This window comes from Pteronotus mesoamericanus, unplaced genomic scaffold (genome assembly GCF_021234165.1).
Source record: "Pteronotus mesoamericanus isolate MK-2021 breed Mesoamerican mustached bat unplaced genomic scaffold, CSHL_Meso_final contig_220, whole genome shotgun sequence".
Classification (NCBI taxonomy): Eukaryota; Metazoa; Chordata; class Mammalia; order Chiroptera; family Mormoopidae; genus Pteronotus; species Pteronotus mesoamericanus.
The window spans coordinates 8,128,034-8,148,576 of NW_026555091.1; the positions used below are offsets into that span (position 1 = coordinate 8,128,034).

Genomic DNA, 20,543 nt, shown 5'->3' on the forward strand with positions numbered 1-20,543 from the left:
AGCGCAGTGTGGTCTGACTTCCATTTCCTCTTGAAGAATACCTTTTTGAGACTTTTTTGTTTTTGCCACAGTCTTGGGTTTATGGAAACATTGAGAGGAACGTGCAGAGATTTTCTGTGCACGCCCAGCGCCCCCAGAGTCTGCATCCCCATCCGGGCAGGATGCGCGCAGGCGACGCGCATCCGAGTTCCCGTGGCGTGGTGCGTTCCGTGCGTCCGCACGCGTGGGTGATGACTTGCACCCCCGCCGAAGTACCCAGCAGCGCGGTGTCCCCGGAGAAAAGCCCCGGCATGTGAGCCCACGCCGGTCATGGCCCCCGGGGGTGGGGCTCACCGCGCCCCTCTCTCGGCAGCCAGCGCCGTGTGCTTGGCCATACAGGGGCTCACTCGCAACTTCCAGGGGCGGCCCCCCTAAAATGCCTCTGCCTTGCAGAGTCTTTGATGGGCCTACACGCGGGGGAGAAGCTGAAAAGAAAAACGTCACTGTGACACGCAGAACGCGAGGGTCCCTGCAGCCCCCGCGCCCCAAGGACCTTCCTGGGAGGCTCTCCCCAGGCCGTAACCGCGCGCTCGCCTGTGCCCAGGTCGGCCTGCTCTTTGCTAGGCCCACGTCTGATGGCTCCCCGAAGGCGACCTCGCTGTCTTACAGTCGTACAGAGGGGCCGTCTCTCTCTGTGGGACCTTGTTACACTAACAAGGGAGGCTATTTACTCATTGAGCGAAATGCATAGTGAACACCTGACTTCTGTCACGCGTGGGGAGCAGGACAGGGCAGCAAGCAGGCGGGGGGGGGGGGGTGATTGGCACCGTGACCCGCGTGTGCAGAGGCCGGCAGGCTGGGGCTGTGCCCCGGCTTCTCACGGCAACCCAGCCTCGGGCCTGGCGCCTGCCTCTGGCCACAGACTCCCCGCCACGGGGCTTCTTCAGCCACCTGTCTGCCCTTGGTCCTTGCTTACCTTCTCCCCGCATGGGCTGCCGGGCGGGGCCCGTGGGTTCTGACCGCCTCGGGGAGGGCTCTCGCCCTGCCTCACAGTCTCTCCGATGACACAGGACGCCGCCACGGGACTTTCTCCCCGGCCTTGCCGTGCCTCCGTTACACCAGTGTGCCTTACGCAGGGCGTGGGGCCACCTGCTGGCCCCGGGCCCGTCCTGAAAACGAGGCCACGTCCAACCAGCTCAAGATTGGACAGCGTGTACACACTGCGGGTTTGTTTTAACATCCCCTCCAGAAGTAGCTGCCTGCGTGTGACGTGTGAGGATGGCCAGGTGGCCCCTTTACCCACCCAGGGCACACGCACTACGCGCCCGTTTCCCGAGGACTTGGGCAGAGATTTTCCCGGGGGTCCCAGACGGCTGCGCCGCCTGAGGGCTTGTTAGGGATACTAGCTCCCAGCCCGGCGAGTGAATCAGAGGCCCGGGTGGGGCCCGTCCGCAGCCTGCGCTGGAACATGGCCGGAATTTCGGGCACCTGGTAGAGTCTGAGAACCCCGCTGCCCGAAGCCTGGGCTCTGCCGGCCTGAGGGCTGTGGCGGTGACTTAGTGTCAGCAGGTGTCGTGACTTCAGTAGAAGTGCCGACCTCTGGAGAAGGGCGGTGCCCTCCGCTGCCGGGGAACTGGGCCTCGGCCCCTCTGGCACCCCTGTCCCTTCCGCGTGGTCCCCGAGGGCCCCCTGCGTCTGGGGCGCGGGGCGTACACATACTCTGCTCTGTCCGGCTCCCCACCAGGGTTCTGGAAAGAGCCCCGAGAGAAAGGAGCCCAGCTCGCGCTTCTTTCTGAAACCACTGAGTCACGCCAACACGCTCCACACGTTGGGAAAGGGACGTGTTTTTTTAAAGAAAGAGGTAGAAAAATTGTACTCGCTTTTTAAATTTAAAAATAGACACCACGCACAGGATGAAAAATTCAATTCAATTCTCCATTCTGGGCCCTTAGGAGACGTTGGGGGAGCAGAGAGAAGGGGGGGGAGAAAGGCAGGGGCACAGCAGTTCGCAGACGGAGCAAACCCTCGCCGGGGGCCAGCAGCACAGCCGGCCCCATCCCGAGCACGGCGTGCTCCGTTTAGCAAAGAAAAAAAGGAAAGAAAGAAAGCCGTCCTCTTCTTCAAGTTAAAATAGTCTGTTTTGAGGACACACGAGTCACTGGAAAGTGAGCGCCTTGCGCCCCTAAGCCCTGCAGGCCCTCCCCGGCCATGTTGTCCACGTTGTTCTGTTATAAGGTCGTGAGCTGCTTGTAGGCAGGACTTAACTCTTGCTTTGGCCTTTGGCAAAACTGGTTCCCTTCCACGGCCTGTGACCGGGAAGTCGCCGCACCCCCTGATGGGATTAAGGGGGACTTCCTGCCCTGTCACTCGCGTTGCCTGAGCTGACAGGGCCCAACGGAGGCAGCTGGAAAGGGGGCTGCTTCCCCCGCTCAGCGGCCGTGGCCCGGTCACCGCTGTGGCAGCGTCGGTCGTCAGCACGGGGAACATCAGGCCGTGGCGGTGCCGTTGCGCCCAACAGACGCGTGCCCGGCCGCTGCCGTTCCTCGCAGTTCGCTCGCTCACGCGCTGGCCGTCCCCCCGCCAGAGCCCCCGCCTGCGGGAAGGGCGCAGGCCCCGCTGACGCTCGGTCTCCCTTCCAGCCACGCCGTGATGGACCTCCTCGTCGAGCTCTGCCTCCAGAACCGCCTGAACCCGTCCCACCACGCCCTTGAGATCTGGTCTTCCGACTCCCAGCAGCCTTTGAGTTTTAAGCCAAACACTTCGGTGGGGACTCTGAACGTGCACACTGTGTTTCTGAAGGAAAAAGTCCCCGAGGAGAAGGCGAAGCCTGTCCCACCAAAGATGCCTGAGGTCAGTGGGTCGGGGCCCTTGGGGGCCCGGGGTCCATGCAGGCCCCTGCGGCCGCTGTGCCGCGGGCGTGGGGGCGGGCGGGGGCCCTGCTCTGTCAGCGGCACCTGCGGGCGGCTGGGGTGAGGGGTCTACCTCCGGGCCAGGCAAAGCCGGCCACCAAACTGAGTTTATTTCAGAAGACGGAAGTTTCCAGAATGTAAGAATGTTCGTTTTTGTGACGCTGTTGGGCCTTTGGGCTTGTTAGAAGAAGACGTAGTCTGGAGCTCAGAAAGCCACTCCGACTCCCAGCACAGCTGGGCACGGTCTCCAGTTCTGCGCTTTGCGGGGTGACAGCCATTTGTCACCTGCAGCTGCTGAGCCTCTGCAGCGCAGCTACTGTGTCCAAAAAACCGGACTTGTAATCTATTTACATGCAAGTAACCACGGTGGCTACCCTCCTGGGCTGGTTCTAGGGGTTCCGGTCCGGTTCTGCAGGTCTTCCTGCCCCAGGAGGCAGGCCGGGTGCAGATTTGAACGTTTTCTTAGAGATTGGGAGGGGGGCAGAAGTCTTCTTTTGAAAAATTGATGTGAGAAATATTTACTCATTGCAGTTGGAGAATATCTTATCATGTACACAGATTTATTTTAGGCTTTTGGTTATCGATCAAAATTAATTCCAGCTGCTTACTGTACTTTTTAATAAGGATTTGCTATGGTTCTTTAGGTCTAATTATAAGTAATGCTATTTTATTCACTTGGATTCTTCGAATAGGAACAAAAGTTTCCTGCTTTTAAAAATGGCAATGTAGCCAACGGCCCATCTCCTGTGAATTTCTAGGTCTGGGCGGTTCCTAAATTTTAACTGATGTCGTCTGCACTCTGTGTGGAAGAGTTTCCTCTAGTTCTTCCAGTAAAATCCGTGTTGACGGCCGAGAAACCTCGGTTGTGCCTGGCGGCTTCTCCCGCCGTCCCGGCCGTGGGTGTCCACTCCGCAGGCAGGTGAGCCCAGGGCTGTGCCTGATCCCAGTTCCAGAAACATGGCCCAGGCCGTGCGCCATGTTCCCGCCACACGTACATCGGACCCGGCCCCGAGGCTGGGCCGGGGTCTGAGCTCAGCCTCGGTGCCTCCACCAGCGCCGGGTGCCGCGTCTGCTCTCGGGGCCCTCGGTGCCGAGGGGCGGCCGGGGTGGCAGCCAAAGGCCGACGGCCCGAGGCTTTGCCGGGGCCAATGCTCCTGACAGGCCGCCTTGTCCACATTCAGAATCAGCTCTAATCAAACCGATGGCTTCCCTTTCTGATTATCATATACCTGATGCTTGAAAGAAAACTAAAATGGTTTTGTAGCTTCAAATATATGTGTGTGTAGTGTGTATGTGTGAACAGGTGTGTACACAGACTTAGAGACACACACTGTACATTTAGATAAATATTCATAAACCTAAGGGGATATTTTGACTTCTTCCACAAGACTTTGATGTCTTGTTTGCTGAGGGTTTTTCTTTACATTGAATTAGTCATAATCCTCCCAAACTATTTCGCTTCACAAAATGCCTATTAGTTCCTTGCGTTCAAGTGTAGCCCGAATCCCTGGAAGCCCTTGGGTGTGATGGATGTGAAGTGGGAGCTTTCTCCGACGTTCGCTCCCCTGTGTGCGTCAGTAGGAGATTCTCAGGTAAATGATTACTCCGGGCGCGTATTGTTCACTCTGCTGTGTGCCGTTCCCCCAGGGCCCCGGAGCCTGTGGAAGACAGGGCCAGCCCGCTCACGCCCCGGCCCGGCTCAGCCCTGGTATAAAGGCGGAGGGCGGAGCCGTCGGCGTGTGGGTGGGGGAGGCGCTCACGGCTCCGCGTCTTCCGGTGTGTCTTCCAGAAGTCCGTGCGGCTGGTCGTGAACTACCTGCGGACGCAGAAGGCCGTGGTGCGGGTGAGCCCCGAGGTGCCCCTGCAGAACATCCTGCCCGTCATCTGCGCCAAGTGCGACGTGAGCCCCGAGCATGTGGTGCTCCTCAGGGACAACGTTGCGGGGGAGGAGCTGGAGCTCTCCAAGTCGCTGAACGAGCTGGGCATAAAGGAGCTCTACGCGTGGGACAACAAGAGAGGTGGGTGCCGCCCGGGCCGGCCGCCGGGCTGCTGGGAGCATCATCCCCGTCCCCGGTCAGGGCCCCTGCCAGGGTCAGCCAGGGAACGCTTCACGAAGTGGAACAGCCACATGATGCTTCTTTCCCTCTCTCTCTCAAGTCAACAAATATTTTTTTTTTAAAGAGAGAGAGGTGAGCCCCCTGCCCCTGAGCAAGGCGGGCCACCCCTCAAGCGCTCAGCCCAGCGCCCTGCCCACCCGCGAGGCCGGTACATGAATTTCCGGGCATCTCGAATTCTGTCCAAACCAGGGTTGAATGGGCTGGAGTTTGGTCCACAGACCAAACGCGCTCTGGTCCTTGGCTGTGACTCCGCCCCTTGGCCCGCAGTCCCGGGCACACCCGTTCCCCATCCCCGGGAGCTCCTGCGGGAGCAGGGAGGGAAAGCGAGGCGAATCGGTGGAGTCCCCCCTCGAGAGGACCTCCCCGCAGCCCACCCGTGACCCATGCTCTCCTGCGCTTCCTCGCCAGCGGCCTTTGATGGCTCCTGGGCCTCGGGCATGGCTCCTGACCACAGCCGGTGACAAAAATACATCCGGCTGAGCCCTGAGACTTCCCGTGACCGCTTGCTCCCCCAAGACAACTCATGGTGCTGGAGACAGCGTAGTCCTCGCGTGAAATCGCCACGTGGCCTGAGGTGGCAGTTCGAGCCACCGGGGAGCGTGGCCGCTGGAGGGCCCGGGTTGGCACGGAGAGGGACGCGCTGCGTGCGCAGACCCCCTGACAGAGTCACGGGGCAACCGGGTGAACGGCAGTCAGACTGCCCCCCGCAATTCAACACCGTTGGACCTTCGCGTGGTTACAATGAGCTTCATCGCAGGGTCTGCGTTAACAAGCCTCACGTGACATTTGTTGCCTATTTATTCCACAAATATTGGACAGGTTGAGCTTTTAAAATATATACGTATGCAAGTTTTTGAGCTTTTTTCCCCCTACATCTTTCCTTAAATGTTTGCAGTAAGAAAGTTGCTTTGTAATTGTGAGATGTGTTGTGAGATCAGTGATCAGCGGGACCACCCCTCCCCCGCAAACTGCCCCAGAGGTTCGGGATGCGGGACGTCATTTGACACCCCAGAAAGGATCTCAGGTCCGTTGCATGGAAGATACATAGACTATTTATTCCTTCATAAAAAGTGTCTGACACTTGAGAGCCGTGTATCTTTAAACTCAGACAAGATTATTCTCAGCGTCTGCCGCTCGGGCCTGGAAATAGCGGGTCTGTCTGGTGCTCTCCGCCCAATTTAAATCTGGTTTCTGGGAGTCTTTCGGGACGGAGCTCTTATTTGGCATGATGGAGGGATGGCAGACTGCCCCCCATCGCAGAGGGTGAGGGGCACGGCCTCACGCAAACATGCGTTTCGGGGCCGCGGCTGCCGCACGTCTGCCTTAAAAGGTAGACGCAGAGCCTATTCCCTGGGAACCGTATAAAACCGGTCTCTCCACTCGGGGCGCCGCCCAGCGAGCCCGTGGCGTCCGGGTCAGGGGGCTGGGCGTCCGCCGGGGGACCCTCCCCGCGGCCAGCACCCCACTTTGACCCCCACGCGGGGAGAACACACAGGAGCAAACTCCCTGGCTGCTCACATGTGTCATCCCTTCCGAGTCAGGGCAGCGGCTCTGTCCACGCCCCGTGTCCCCCTCTCTGCTGCCTTGGGCACCTCTGAGGGACCCTCACTCCTGGGATCCCAGCACCCTCCCCAGAGAATGAGGGTTGCACCTGGCAGGGGGCCGCCCCAGCCCAGGGGGCCCACGCCCCCTTCACCTGCCCCCGGCCACACCGCCTGTGTGCTGCCCATGAAACGTTCGGTGACCATCCCTGACAAAGGCCTCCAGCGCCCTGAGGACAGTCACGTGTCCAAGCAGAAAACACCAGGTTCTGGAGGCCGCCCACCAGGGCCCTCTCGGGCCCCGCCCGCTCCCGGCCAGCCGCTGCAAACAGGTGCGGCCAAGGCAGGAGATGTGTCCCTGGGCCCAGGCTGCCTCTTCGGGAATCCCTGGCCCTGGCAGCTCGCAGACCAGGAGGACTTTGCTGCCACCTGTCTCTGCGGTGGCGCTTCGCAGCCTGCAGCTGCAGGCTCCGGAGCACGAGGTCAGGAAGGCGGGCCTGCTCTGCCCATGGCCCCCCGCCCCCCACCCCGCGTCGGGCCGACAGCCCCACCGAGGCTGCTGGCTGCGGGGGCGGCGGCAGGTCTCGGCCGGCCCTCACTCTCTGCCTGCCTGCCTTTTCCAGTTCTGCTGAGCAAAACCCAGTCGGAGCCTTCCCTGAGCTGTCGAGGTACCGTGCGCGGGGGCTGTGCCTGCCGCCGCGCTGTGCATGGCTCGGCCGCGGCTCTGGGGGAGGCTTGCTGGCTCGAATGAGGCTGCGGTTTGGTTTCTGCACTTTCTGGTTGGCTAAGGGAGGATTTGCTGTGTGGGGCTGACTGGTGAGAAGCAAAGGAGGCTGCTGTGGAAAATGGGCCTGTGGGAGGCCTTCCAGGGCAGAGAGGGGGCCAGCCGTGCAGAAGCGGTGCCGCTGTCTCTTCCCTGGGCTTCCCTGAGCTTCCCTGTCCTCGCCTGCGCTTGCCTGTCCTCGCCTGTGCTTGCCTGTCTTCGAGATCCATCCCACCTGCTGCAGAATTTAGGCCAGTGTGCTTTGCGGCATTTCACTTTTGTTGTCCTAGACAAGTATGAGAATGATTAGTCCAGCTGTTGCATTTATTCTGATACCCATTTCTTATAAATTGCATATGCGTACCCACAGATACATCGATGTTTACATATACACACACGCATATACATTCACACGCGCACACGCGTATTGGGGTTTTAGTGAAATGTTTGGCACACGCACACAAGAAGCTCATTAAAATCCCCATGAGGCTTTGTATTTTACAGAAACTTGTGTTCCCGTTAAAGCGTTTAACACTAGATTCTGTTTCTAGAAAAACAGATTCATGCGAGAACACTCGGCGCTGGCCTGGCCCCCGCGCGGGGTGTCGCGTCCGACAGCGGTGCCGTCCTGTGGGGTGGTGGCCGACCATGTCGCTGTGTCGGGTGGGAAGCCAGGGCCTCGGTGCCGTGGCAGTTTTCTGACCCCGGGTCATTTTTATGGGGGGAGTCCCAGCCTGGGTGCCAGGAACATGCTCTCCCATCCTCACCCATCGGGGGCCGCAGGGCCATGCATTGACCACATCCGTGGGCACGCGCTCAGTCCAGACCCCGGCCGGGCACCGACGCACACCCCACGCGTGCCATGGCGGATGCACAGCTCTGCTCCGCAGCGCGTTTGTGTTCCCCCTCCCAGCCCTGCGCCTGCAGGGGCAGGGGTGCAATCGCAGGGAACCCGCGTGCACCCGTGGGTGCGCACGGACGCCCGCCCGCTGGTGTGGACGCGTGTGACGTGGGCCTGCGCACGGGCCTGCACCGACGCAGACCCCTGGCGGCCGTGACCGAGCCCGAACCTCGGCTGCGTGCGAATGACTCCGTGAATGTGTGTGTTCGGGGCTGCTTGGGGGCGGGGGGCGCGCCAGCGTCCACGCCTGTGTTGCGGACGCAGTGGCCTCGCGTCGGTCTCTGAGTGGGACGCCGCAGTCCTGGCCAGCACCCAGGACGTAGCAAAGCCTGACGTGTCGGTGGCGGGCTTTGCGCATCCCAGCCCAGACGTCTCGGCCTGCAGCCCGGCGTCCAGCAGCGGGCAATGCCGTGGGGGGTCCTGGCTCTGTCCTTCGGGGGCGCCTAAATTTTCCCTCTCTCGCCATAGCCGTGTGGCTCAGGAGACGAAACCAGATGAGTTGATGGCAAAGGCTCGGGGTGGCCCCGGCATGTCCACAAACCAGCGCGTGGTGGTGGTCAGCCGTCGCGTGGCCCTGGGGTGCGGCCCCCCATCTGCAGACAAGGACGCCGAGGCCAGAGTGCCGGAGGGGGCTGCGCGAGTGGGCCCTCACCCCGGAGCTCGCCCCCTCCGCGTCCCTGGTCCTCAGCACTCCCTGCCCCCCGCCCGACGCGTCCCCGGGGTGGGGCTCATTGAAGGCCGGGCGCTGGGCCCAGCCCCAGAGGTTCTGATCCAGGGGTCGTGTCTGGGCCCAGCTCCAGGGCTGCTGACGCTGCTGGGCCCCCCTCGCCCTGGGAGCAGCAGCCCTCGGCTATGCTGCCACCTGCCTGACAGCCGGGGCCGCGGGTCCCGTCTGGCACAGGGGCACCAGGTCTCAAATCCTGCCGGTGTCCAGCATGGGGACATTGCAATGGCTTTGCGTGGGGCCAGGCAGGGGCTGGGAACGTCGGCGGCCGCTCCATGACGCGCGGGAGGACCGCTCTGGGACGTCTGTGACTGTCTAACCGCTGTGCCGTGTGCCTGAGACCCATACAGAATAGTGCTGAATGTTAACTGCAATAGAGAAATTTAAAAATTAATAGTGAACAACCCTCCAAATAAAAAAATAGTAAGACAGTGTTAAAAAATGGAATCCCGATGAAAGAAGAAAAGGTTGAGAATTTAGAGTTCAGGAATTAAAAAAAAAAAAAAAAAAAGGATGGAAGAAGAAATGGGCCCCCCAGAGGCTGCCATTAGAAGGGAAAACCAGTGGGTCAGGCAGAGGCGAGAGGCTGGGAAGCGGCCACACCCGGGGAGGAACGCGCCGTGCCCGCTAGCGGACGTGGGGCCCTGTGGCGATTTCATAAACGGGACCTGGGGGCTTCGAGGGGGATCCCGACGCTTTCAAAGAAATAGCTGATGGTTTTACCCTCTTATAAGAACTAAAAGTTTGAGAAGGGGGGATGTGTTTGCTGAGATTTTTAATGGGAGGTGTTTAATTTCTTACGCTGAAAAATAACTTAGCGCTTTCTCCCCTCAGAGACCTTTAGAAAAGCATCCCTCAGCAATGATGAGACAGATAAAGAGAAGAAAAAATTCCTCGGATTCTTCAAAGTTAGCAAAAGGAGCAACAGCAGCAAGGTAATGGGCTACACACACACAGAAAGGGCTCCGCTCCACGTAACAGTGTTTCCCGAGGTGTTTGCGGCAAGCCCTCCAGGAGGTCTCCCCGCGTATTTAGGAGCCGGGATTCTGGTGCCTGGGGCCGGGCCGGGAGGCTGCCCCAGGGGAGGGGTGCGTGGGGAGCACTCAGAGCCCAGATCCCTGCAGACCAGACCGAGTGTCAGAAACTGCCCGCAGAGCCGGTTCGCTTTTGCTTAAGCAAAATGTCAGAGCAGGTGCTGGGGCAGAGGGCTGGCTCAGCCCCTGGCCAGGACGCCAGGGCAGGCGGGGTCGCTGCGCAAAGGCCGCCGCGGCCGAGCAGGCCTGCGGTTACGGGGGCTTCTCCTTCTGTCCCATCCTCGTTCCTCTCTGTCTCGGACTGGCCAGAAGTGCTTTCCTGTCTCCCACGCCCTATCTTTCCCTTGCATCTTTCCCTCATGTTAATCTTGTTCTATTTCTCTCTGGGTATTATTTATTCGGTCACATCCTTATTGGATTGTTTACGGCTGTTTGGAGGATGCAGGTCCTCACTCCTTGTTTCTCTCCCTTTTTATTGTTTGCAATGCTGTGCCCAGTGCGGTCTCTCAGGTAGTCTTTACGGACACCTGGCGAGAGGCTGGCCACCCCAAGCTACAGGTAAAGGGACCTGGATGTCCTGCCCTGGGCTAACCGCAATGTGAGTGACCACCAGAGCTGGCCCGCCTCTGTCCAGAGCCCTCACTTACCCCTCCCCCGCACTGCATGTCCCGGGACAAGCCGGGTCTCCATTTGGAGGGTTTGGAGTAAATAATTATTTTCAATGATTTCTGAAACCCTACAATGCCTGATAGTCTACAAATAAGTCAGATAATATAACATGAAGAACTTCAAGGCATATAAAGCTGAAGCAACTCTTTAATATCTCTCCATAAAGGGAAAAAAAGCGTGTCTGTGTCTGAATGTGTGTATAAAACCTCAGTAGAGGGTATACTTAAAGGGACTCCATGTTGGTTGAAATAGATAACAGCAAATATCCTTTCTTGTTTTAAACCTTTGGTGCCATAATAGTTTTAAAACATGGCAAATGAGTGTCATTTTGACATTATTTATTCTGCTAACCCAGGTGTTCCCAAAGCACCTTGGGCACCTTAAGACGGTTGGATGCCTGGGTCGTGTCCCCGAGACGCTCATTTGGGAGGTCAGGTGGGGCCCTGGGCCGGGTTTTCCCACCGAACCAAGTGGGTCTGGGCTCCTGCCCCGCACACCTGGTCGGTTACCCCGTGAACACCAACCGATGCCCGGAACCGCGCTGAACCGAATTTGAAACTCCCAAGCCCTGAAGACCCGGCTCACGAGTCGGTTGTCTGGGCTGACTCTCTCAGCGCAGGTGTGCCGCTGTTCCACCGCTACCTGTTTTCTAAGCTAAGGAGACACAGTAGGGAAGGAGGACGAGGGACCCTCTGCGCCCCGAGTGGCCAGGTTCAGAGCCGCAGGTCCGACCGGTGAGGCGTGGAGGGCAGCCTTCATGGTCACACGCGGAGGGACGTGGCCGCGGACTGAAGCTGCTTGGCGCAGACTCTGCAGCCCGGACCTGCGGCCGCGTGGGCCCTTAGCCTGCGTGTTTGCCGAGGGAGATGTGGCTGCTAGTACCCACTTTCCCCTGGAGGTGACGTGCGCTGTGCCCTTGTTCCAGGTGGAGCTGCCCAGGCTGGTGGGAGCGGACAGCGATGAGGACGCCTCACGGTCGGTGCCGGGCCTGGGCTCGAATGTGAGTACCGCCCCCCCATTTTCTATTTTCTTAGAAAAGCTTTATTTATTTTTAGAGAGGAAGAGAGGGAGAGAAACATCCCTGCGTGATTGCCTCCTGGGCGCCCCCTACTGGGGACCTGGCCCGCAGCCCAGGCCGGTGCCCTGACTGGGAATCAAACCGGTGACACCCCTTGCTTCACAGGCCGGCGCTCAGTCCACTGAGCCGCACCCGCCAGGGCGTATCGCTCCCATTTTCATTCGCTTTTGCTGATACCATGATCTTAAATAAAATGTTTATTACTACCCCAAGCTTTAAATCTGTTTTCAAGGTGTTAGGTGTGTAGGCTCCGCCCTTTTGGTTTATGGGAAATGTCTGTTCTTGGGTCCCGACGCTGCAGCAGCCGCCGCAGAGAAGCGCGCGGCCCCGCCCCTCGGAGCCCAGGAGAGCCCGGGCTGACCCCCGCGAAGGCCGAGGAAACCTCTCCTTCAGGAGAGCAACCTGAGCAGATCGTCACCGGTCGTGACCGCGTCCGCGGTGCCTTTCTTCCCTGTAAAACAGATGAGCCGGCGGAGGGTGCTTGGGAAAGTCCATGGCTCGCTCCTCCGGTGGGCTGTCCTTCCTCAGCCCCAGTGTTGGCCACGGGGTGCGGGAGGCGTCTTCTAGTGGTCCGCGCCGTCGCGGGCTGCCTGGGCGCTTGCGCAGGGAACCTCTTAAATTGCAGAGAGAGGGCTTTGCAGCGGCCACCGCTTCGCTTGTTCCAGTGTACCAGGTATTGCACGTGTTTCCACCACAAGGAATGGCAGCGCACGTTTTGTAGTGCACGTTACTCTGGGAGGGTTTTTTAACGAAGGCCACGTAACAATACAGCCATGACGTAGGCGGATGGAAGGTGGATAGACAGACAGGTAAGGGGGACCCAGGCCAGGTCTTCCTAGGGGCCGCCTGCGGCGTGTGGCCCCCCTCGACTGAGCGCCACGCGGCTGTAAGTCGGGTGATACGTGGAGTGTTGTAGATGGATGTGGAGCATGGTATTTTCTTTTTTCATTTTGTGACAAAAGAAAGGGTTGCTTTTATTGAAAATCAAAGGCAGTAAATGGAGCTGTAGGTCGCAGACAGATTGTCGGCCTGGACACAGAGTTTGCTGGTGTGAAGCCGTGGGGCAGGATGGCGCCCCCCAAAATAGCGGGGGCGGCGATGACAATGGCCGCAGCTGCCGCCGCGCGTGCTGGCCACGTGCGTGGGCACAGGCCTCCCTTCGCCCTCCCACGGCGCCGCGACGCCCGTGCGACCCCCCCGGCTCGCGGAGGCCGGGCGGTTATCACAGCCGTCGAGTCTGCCCCTGCTCCTTCACGAGGTCACGGCTGTGCTGTGTTTCCGTGCGTCTGCTCTCCCGGTCTCTTCTTCCGGGCATGGTGGCGAGGCAGCTTCCCTTAGGAGCCCCCATTGCTCTGCTTTTGATGAATCTCCCCGCCCCCGCGAGCTGTTGACCTCTAGTCTGCAGAGAAGGTGGTTGGAAACGCCAGTGGCGATGGTCCAGCGCCTTCTGCGGCCTGGCGTGGCCTTGCTGCAGGGGCTCGGCCGCTCTGCGGTCAGGCGCCCTGTGTGGCCAGCAACACGCGCCCCCTTCCTGGGCATCTGTGAGGGAGTGGGACCCGCCTGTCTCCTCGTGCGTCTCCCCCTGCCCTCCACCAGGTCCCCAAAGCCTGGGTGTTGCTCCCCAGAGAACAGAGTCGCGGTGAGAGGCATTGGCCTCACAGGAGCTCCTCCCCTTCTGAGCCGTTGTGCAAGCAGGTGACTTGCTCCTAAGCCCTAGTGCCACCTGGCTGAGGAGCCCGGGGGTCAGCCTTGGCCTGTGGAGGTTGAGGGCCGGCCCCCGCCCTTTGGGCGTCAGAGGTGTGGGCGCTGCGCTCTCCGCCCTCCCGCCCGGCCACAGAGGGGCCGCTCTGGCTGCACCTCCCCCCTGCACCCTGGGCCAGCAGCCACAGAGCTCGCCCGACCCCTAGGGGGCGCTCTGGAACGACCAGCGCATCTGGTTTGCAGACGTCATTATAAATGTAAGCGGTTTCTCCTCTCTGTACCCTGAAGAGCAGGAAGAGAACGCACATGCATTTGAAAAGTTTATCCTCACACATGTGGTGAAGGCCATCGGCTCTTCCCTGGAAAGGTTAGTTGGTTTCACGCAAACCGAAGTTTATCCCACGAGACGGATTCGTTTTCTCCATCAGCGGGTCCCTGATGGTAGATAGTAGTAGATGAAGTCGCCGCCCCCGTAATTTCTAGTCATTTTCCTGGAATTCTTCATGTTTCAGGAAACTCTCCCTTCTATACGCAGGCACCGTGTACACTTCCTGCCACACCTCGGCCCTGGGACACCCGGAGCAGGGACCTCGTGGCCAGGCACCACCGAGTGGGATTAGTGGGGACGTGGTGACAACTCTGGGGTCTCTCCCACCCGCTGACTTTTCCTAAGTCAGGCCAACAGCAGGGATGACCCTCGCTCGGCACGAGCAGGTGCCCGAGTGAGTTTGTAAGTGAGCGCACGGCCCACGCCAGGGCACGCAGAACGGCCCGCAGCCTGATAAAGCGGAAGTGGCCACGGCGCCGGCGTGGAGCGGCTGGACCTAAGCCTCGCTCTGTCCTTAACCATCAGACAGTGGGCAAACGTCCCGTGAACTGTCGGAGGTCACTGACCATGTGTGGGCCCCTCGGCTTGGTTTTAAAAAAAGCCAAATTCTACAGATTTGACCGATGTGAAGTTTATCACTGTGAGCTTCATCAGATACCATTGTATTACTTCGTCACTGTACAGTTAACGAGTCTTTTGACAAATGATTTTTAGAAAATCAGTGCCTCGATTTGAAAAACAAACAAAATTCTCCTGGGGACATGTTTCCATTGGCCCCGGGAGGCAGTTACAGACATGTTCTGGCATCACCAGACGCAAATGTGTTTGCGTCTCGCGGGAGGAGGGAGGCGCGTGTTCTTCTGGCTGATTTCTGCACTCAGGTCACGGGCACAGGTCTGTGTCCAAGCGGATGGGGCCCAGCTCCACGCAGGCTCCAGAGCACTGGGGTCCTGCGCTTGGCAGTCCAGACGTCTGTGGGGACATCCACCAGTGACCCTTCTGCAAAAAGTCGTTAAAAACGAAGCTGTAAAGCAAATTCCATAATTTTTTCCGCCCCAGTCCCAAACCGACGCTGAAGAACCAGAAAGTGTGGTGAGTCAGTTCTGCCACCAGGGGGCAATATTTTCACAGACACCGGGAGTCCTGGCCACTCCACCTTCCTGGCCTGCGAAACCTAAAATCCACCGTTTTAAAAATGTTCACAAATTGAACACCCAAAAATATGTCCTGGGGACCGAACCCCAGGTTTGCAATGTGGAGCTGATTTTAATTGTAAATCAGTGTGGATGAGAGATTTTAAAAGCGTAGCTTGGACCTTGCCAAAGTGTTTTATATTCAAACTTATAAAATAAATGGAAGGTGGAAAATTTTGAAAGCAGATTCCTACAGTCCCACATAATTTCTGGCCAACCCTGGTCTGCACAGAGCTGTGCCTTTTTTTTTTTTTTTTTTTTTTTTTTAATTCAGCAGCATCATGTCATCTATAATTGGCCTCAGCACAGCCTGGGCAATGTTTTTAAAGTTTGAGTCTGTCCCATGAACTGGGGACAGCATGGGTCTGTTTTTGTTTGCGGCCAGCGCCGTATGGAGTCGCGTGCCCCCTGCCCCGCTACGCCTTGCTCCTTTTCTCTGGCATCCTGAATAATAGGATGGGTCCTTGGTCCCCAAAGCCTATTTTCATGGGAGGGTGTTCCTGGGGTTCCTTAGGAAAGAGACGTCAAAGGTACTGGAATCAAAATCAAACCGTGGAAAGGAAATGGGGACTAAAAGGCAATTTAGAAACATGACTCTCAGGTGCTTTGCATCCCTGTTCCCCTGTGAAAAACAGTTTTTACAGTTTTCATGTTACGCGCTCTGTAATGCAACGCTGGAAACGGTCAAGGAAGGTTTTGTTGTTAAAGCTCAGCAAGATTGTTTTTTTCACAAAGCACTCGATTCTCAGAGTGAGAATTTCGCTAGACCCCAAACAGTTGGTGGACGGTGCCAAACGTCAGGGATGACCTCTCAGTGTGCAAAGGAGGAACACACTCCTTCAGCCTCTTGGCTGGGTGTTTAATGTGTGTGGGGACGAGGGGTAGAAAATGTCCCTTTCAAAATGCCGATTCTCCTCCTCTCCCCTTCACACACAAGCACCCGCCTTTCCCCAGTGTCCGCCTGCCCTGTGACCTCCCCCCGCTCATCAGCAGACATGACGTGTGCAGGACGGGGCTCTCTGTCACCTGCCCTTGCAGGTCGGTCGCGCGATGGCATTTAAGTTGCGTCTGAAACGGGAGCAGCGGGAAGCAGGGCCTTGGACCCTGGGCACCTTCCCGTCTCAGAAAGGGTAGCTCGTCTCGCTGCTTAGACCCGCCCCGGAGTCCCCGTCCCCCCGTGTCCTCCCGCATTCCTCTCAGCGCGTCCGTAGGGAGAGAGGGAAGGTGGGCAGGTAGGTAGGTGGGCAGGTAGGAGGGCAGGCAGAGGAGGGTTTGCTGCCCCAGATGACGGTTGTGGGTCTGTGATTACCCCACAAGAGTCACTCTCCCAAATGATGGCCTTTAATAAAGCCTCCCCCGGAGACACTTCCTGCCGGGTGACTCCTTCTGGAGGAGACGCTGAGATCAGGTTGGGGACGGGACACCAGAGAGCTTGGCGCTGCGCTGCAGGCTGAGAGAATTTGACCAATTTGGGCTCTAACTACTGTGAGGACGTTCCCAGGAGATAAGAAAGGAAGGAAAACCACGGTCAGTAAAAAGGGAAAGGAATGGTTTTGCCTCCTTGGCTTACAAACATATGTCTATGACATAATGTATATATGTCAGTATTTTGGTTGAACCAGAAGAACACATATTCAGTGGCATTTCCTTTGTGGCTGGTCTTTGATAGTTGTGTCTTTTAGCAGAATGGATTTCTACCTTCCGTCGCTGCATGATTTTCTAGGCTAAAGGCAAAAATATAAGCGAACCATCAATGCAGGGGGCTGGGAAGCTTATTCCTTTGGAAATGCAATGATTTGCAGAAGAAGACCACTGACGTCCCTCGCTCCGTGGGATGCGAGTCCCACGCGGATGCACGGGGACAGGCAGATGGGGGAGCGTTGGCCTTTTCCTCACCGATGACCCAGGCCCTCGTCCGTATGTCTTTCCCGTGGGACCCAGAGCACAGTTGCAGCAGCTCACGCCCGGTGACGGTGATACCGCTGAGCAGACGTAGCGTTCCCTCGGGTCAGACACCCGCCGGTGGAGCCGCTCCGGCACGCGCCTCACCGGGTGCCGCTTCTGAGCATCCTCGGTGTGTGGGGCACGGGGTCAAGATCTGCAGCAACTGACCCAAAACTCGACGTGCACCGCGCAGTCCTTTTATTACCAACTAAAGCCGGCGACCCTTCGTTTTCCAAATACCGTGCGTTTGGCGACTCCAGAGTGAGTTTTTCTCGCCTGCTCTTTCCCACCCTCTGAGGGGATTCAGCTGTGCCCATCTCCCGCCCCCAACCACGTCCAGGGCAAGAGCCGTTTTATTCCCTTGTCATTATTATTGGTTTCACGCCTGCTGCCTGGATCCCCAGCCCCGAGCGCACAGAACCCGAGGAGGACATCTGGGAGCCTGCGGAAAGCAGCGGGCCCGTGAGAGGTGGCGTCCGGCTCAGTGTGTTCATGATACTCTGTGTCCCACGCTGAAGACACACATTGCGTTAGAGCAAAGGCGGACCCCGCGCAGGGAAAAGGAAGTGACCGACGTTGACGCCCGCAGCCCAGGAGCCCAGCACCAGCTGTTTGTGCGGAGGCTGTGAATGACCTCTCATTGGTAGAGGGCGAAGTGAGAGTTTCAGAATAGGAGGTGAGGTTCCACGATTCAGGAGACGCTTGGGGCTGTGAGTGCCGCCCCTCCCTGAGCTGCTGGCCCTACGCGTAGGTCAGGGACAGGGATGGCCGGGGCCGGGGACGGATGGCAGCGCTGGGCCAGCCCCGGGCTGGGACCGGGGCGCTTCTCTCTCGAAGAGGAGGGGTGGTGATAAAACCACTGAAGGGAACACTTCACTCATAAAACGCTCCTTAATGTGAATAAATTAGTTTTGGTTCAATGTAAATATTCAAGTTAAATTTAAAATTTTACATTTACGTCTTGGCATAAGCATATGAGGGGATGCTTGCGCTTATTCTAGCAATTTAAAATTTATATGCTACGTACCTTGTCACTCTATATGTAATTATCAGTCGTAGTGTTTAATGGGCGGCAATGAAACAGAGGCAGCAGCGATGTGTTATTAAGAAAGAAGACCGCCAGCCCTTAAAGACTTAGGTGAACTCCGGTCTCACGCCAGTGCTGGGCTAAGGGAAGGCGGCCGGCTTCTCCCTGGAGACAGCTCTGGTTAGATGATAAGGCCGCAGTCCCCTGTGGCAGCCTGGACGCCCCACCCCACAAAGGACAGCAGAAAAGCCCCCTGTGAAGGCGTCACGCCCCAGCAGGCGGGGGAGGTAGGTGGTCTTTAACCCCAGGTAAACAGGAAGTTCTCCACAGCCTGCCCCTGGGTGGGGCGGGGTGAGGTGGGGTGGGTTCGGTCCCAGGGTGGCTGTTCCTGAGGATTCCTGGGGTGGCCCTCCCAGATCAGCCGCGCCGGGACACCCGAGAGGTCCCACTGCAGGCAGGCGCCCAGAGCCCAGCGCCAGCGGCCCGCCGCCCCACCTGCCGCAGGCAGGTGTCAGGGCAAAGGTGACAGGAGACACCTGCACCGGCACACCTGGCCTGCAGCGCCTGTGTGCAGAGCCGCCTTGGGTTTGGGGACCGCGCCCGCCTCAACCTGCTCCCCCTGGCGCTGGAGACCCAGGCCGGGCCGTGGGAAGCACAGGTGCCCCCCCGCCCCCCGCCGATGGGTTTCACCCGGCAAGAGGCCAGCGGGGAACCTCGGGAGGGTTGACGGCTGGGTCATCGCCCGTGGTCTCCTCTTGCTTTTGGTTTGGCAAGTGCGCTGGGGAGAGGTGCCCCATAAACATAAATGTAACTGGCGTGAGGGGCTCCTGAGACTGGGGGCGGGGCGGGGTGGGGCGGGGGGCTGCCGAGGTGCCCACGTGCCGTCCGAACGCCGGGTGGACAGGCTGGGAGGCCGCCGCTCTTCCACAAGCCGCAGCCCTGCCTGCCACTGCAGAGTAACTGGACTTTATTCCGCTCGGACGTCACACGGTCCCATCGCCTTCAGTTCTGTCTCAGCGATTACGGGGACCCCTGGCGCTGCCCCGACAGCCCCCCCGGGATGTGCTTCTCCCCGCCTCTGCGTGTTGTGTTGGAGGTCAGGTCGTTTATACTGTAGTCCACTCCAGCATTTCCTGCAATGCTGCTTACGCCTCCGTGACGTGGTGGCAGAGCGTGTGCGTGAAAACTCAGGGCTTCGGAAGGGGAGTATATTTTGTCCTGAGATCCTACGATGCGGTGGCTGCCCCCCGCGGCAGGTCACCGCAGCACAGGCACACCCGTGGGAAGCGACGGCCGCAGGCGGAAAGGCCGCCCCCGCACGTGGCTGTGGCTCCCAGGCTGAGCAAAAGCTGAGCCTGCCAGTCCCTTCCTGTGGCTGCGGAAGTGACATCAGTCCCGTTAACAAGGGCGCCGCGGCCTGTCCCCACTACTGTTTGCCGGGCTGAGGGCTTTTGAGTTTGTGTTCGGCTTTTGCCCCCTTGGTTCTTTGACGAACCATTAAAAAAAAAAGTGTTGAATTCTTTCAGCAGAGGGCAGCGTGGCGTAAGGAGGGGAAGGGCCCGGCCCTGGGACTGGGGCCCACCGGGGTTTAATTCCGCCGCCAGGAGCCGCCCAGCCCCCACTGGGGGCCCCAGCTCTCCCACTGCGGAAGAGAAATCTGAGTTACAACTTTCATATCCGCTAAAATTAGAAGATGCTTCTAGTTTTCGATAATGTGGATTGAGAAAAATAACTTTTTAGAAAGCCCATGTGAAAACGTTTCAGCTTTATTTTTTATAGTTACTGTCATTTACATTGTTAATAATAATATATTTACATTTCGCACACTTGGGGACAGCAGCCATTCGAAAGCCTGTCACGCCGTTCATTTCCGTGGAACACAACTCTTTGAAAATGATTATTTTAGTGACTTCATTGAGGTGGAAGCCAAAAATAACTTTTCACGAAATAAACCTGTGTTATGAGTAAAAAAAGAAACCTCTAAACCCACGCCATCCTAGAAGCATCGGACTGAGTTTTGGAGAACCTGTGCGGACTGGATTCTTGGTGGCTGTTTTAGGGCAACCCAGATATTCCCCTTAGTCTTTCAGCAGCGCGCCCGCGTCCGAGTCCCTCAGCGGCCACGTCTGGAGATCGCGTGGACCTGGTGGCCCGGCTCACGTGGCTGGCCCGGGACAGCGTCTGCGTCACCGGGATGGGCAGTGGGAGCCGTAGGGGCAGGATCATGCTGCATCCTTGCGTCTTTGAGGTGACAGACAGAGACGTCCATGGGCCGCTCAGAGCAGATTTGGGCTGAAAACCCCCGTTGGAGCGGCATTCAGTCATGTTCCAGGGACACGGGTGGCTGACGGGCAGTGAGAAGCCCACTGTGGGGGGTACCGGACGTCACAAGGGCCTGGGACAGGGCGCGCTCTGGGCCTCAGGCCACGTCGCTGTGGCCCTAGCGAGGTCGTTCTCACCAGAAAAGAAGGAAGCTCCCTGTATGGGACACCTCCAACGTGACAGAAATCTGTCAGGTGCTGATGGCAGCTTTGGCGGATGGAGCTGGACTCCTCCCTCCTCGGGGACAAGATAAGACGTCCCTGCGGCCAGGCCCTGCCGTGCGTGCCTGGCGGGACTGCCCAGGAGGACCGGG

The 20,543-nt window shown here is 58.5% G+C and overlaps 1 protein-coding gene across 3 annotated transcripts in view; it reads left to right on the top strand.

Annotated features, from left to right (window-relative positions):
- Window positions 1-20,543, top strand: part of COBL (cordon-bleu WH2 repeat protein) — a 129,760-nt gene that overhangs the window by 47,516 nt on the left and 61,701 nt on the right. For 2 of the 3 annotated variants that reach the window (XM_054571377.1, XM_054571378.1), the window contains exons 3-6: window positions 2,619-2,829; window positions 4,678-4,906; window positions 9,769-9,869; window positions 11,563-11,637. In XM_054571377.1, coding sequence (XP_054427352.1) covers window positions 2,619-2,829; window positions 4,678-4,906; window positions 9,769-9,869; window positions 11,563-11,637 — 616 coding nt within the window. Of the gene's footprint in view, window positions 1-2,618; window positions 2,830-4,677; window positions 4,907-7,169; window positions 7,215-9,768; window positions 9,870-11,562; window positions 11,638-20,543 lie in introns of all 3 variants that reach the window. The other variant, XM_054571376.1, reaches the window with a different exon arrangement.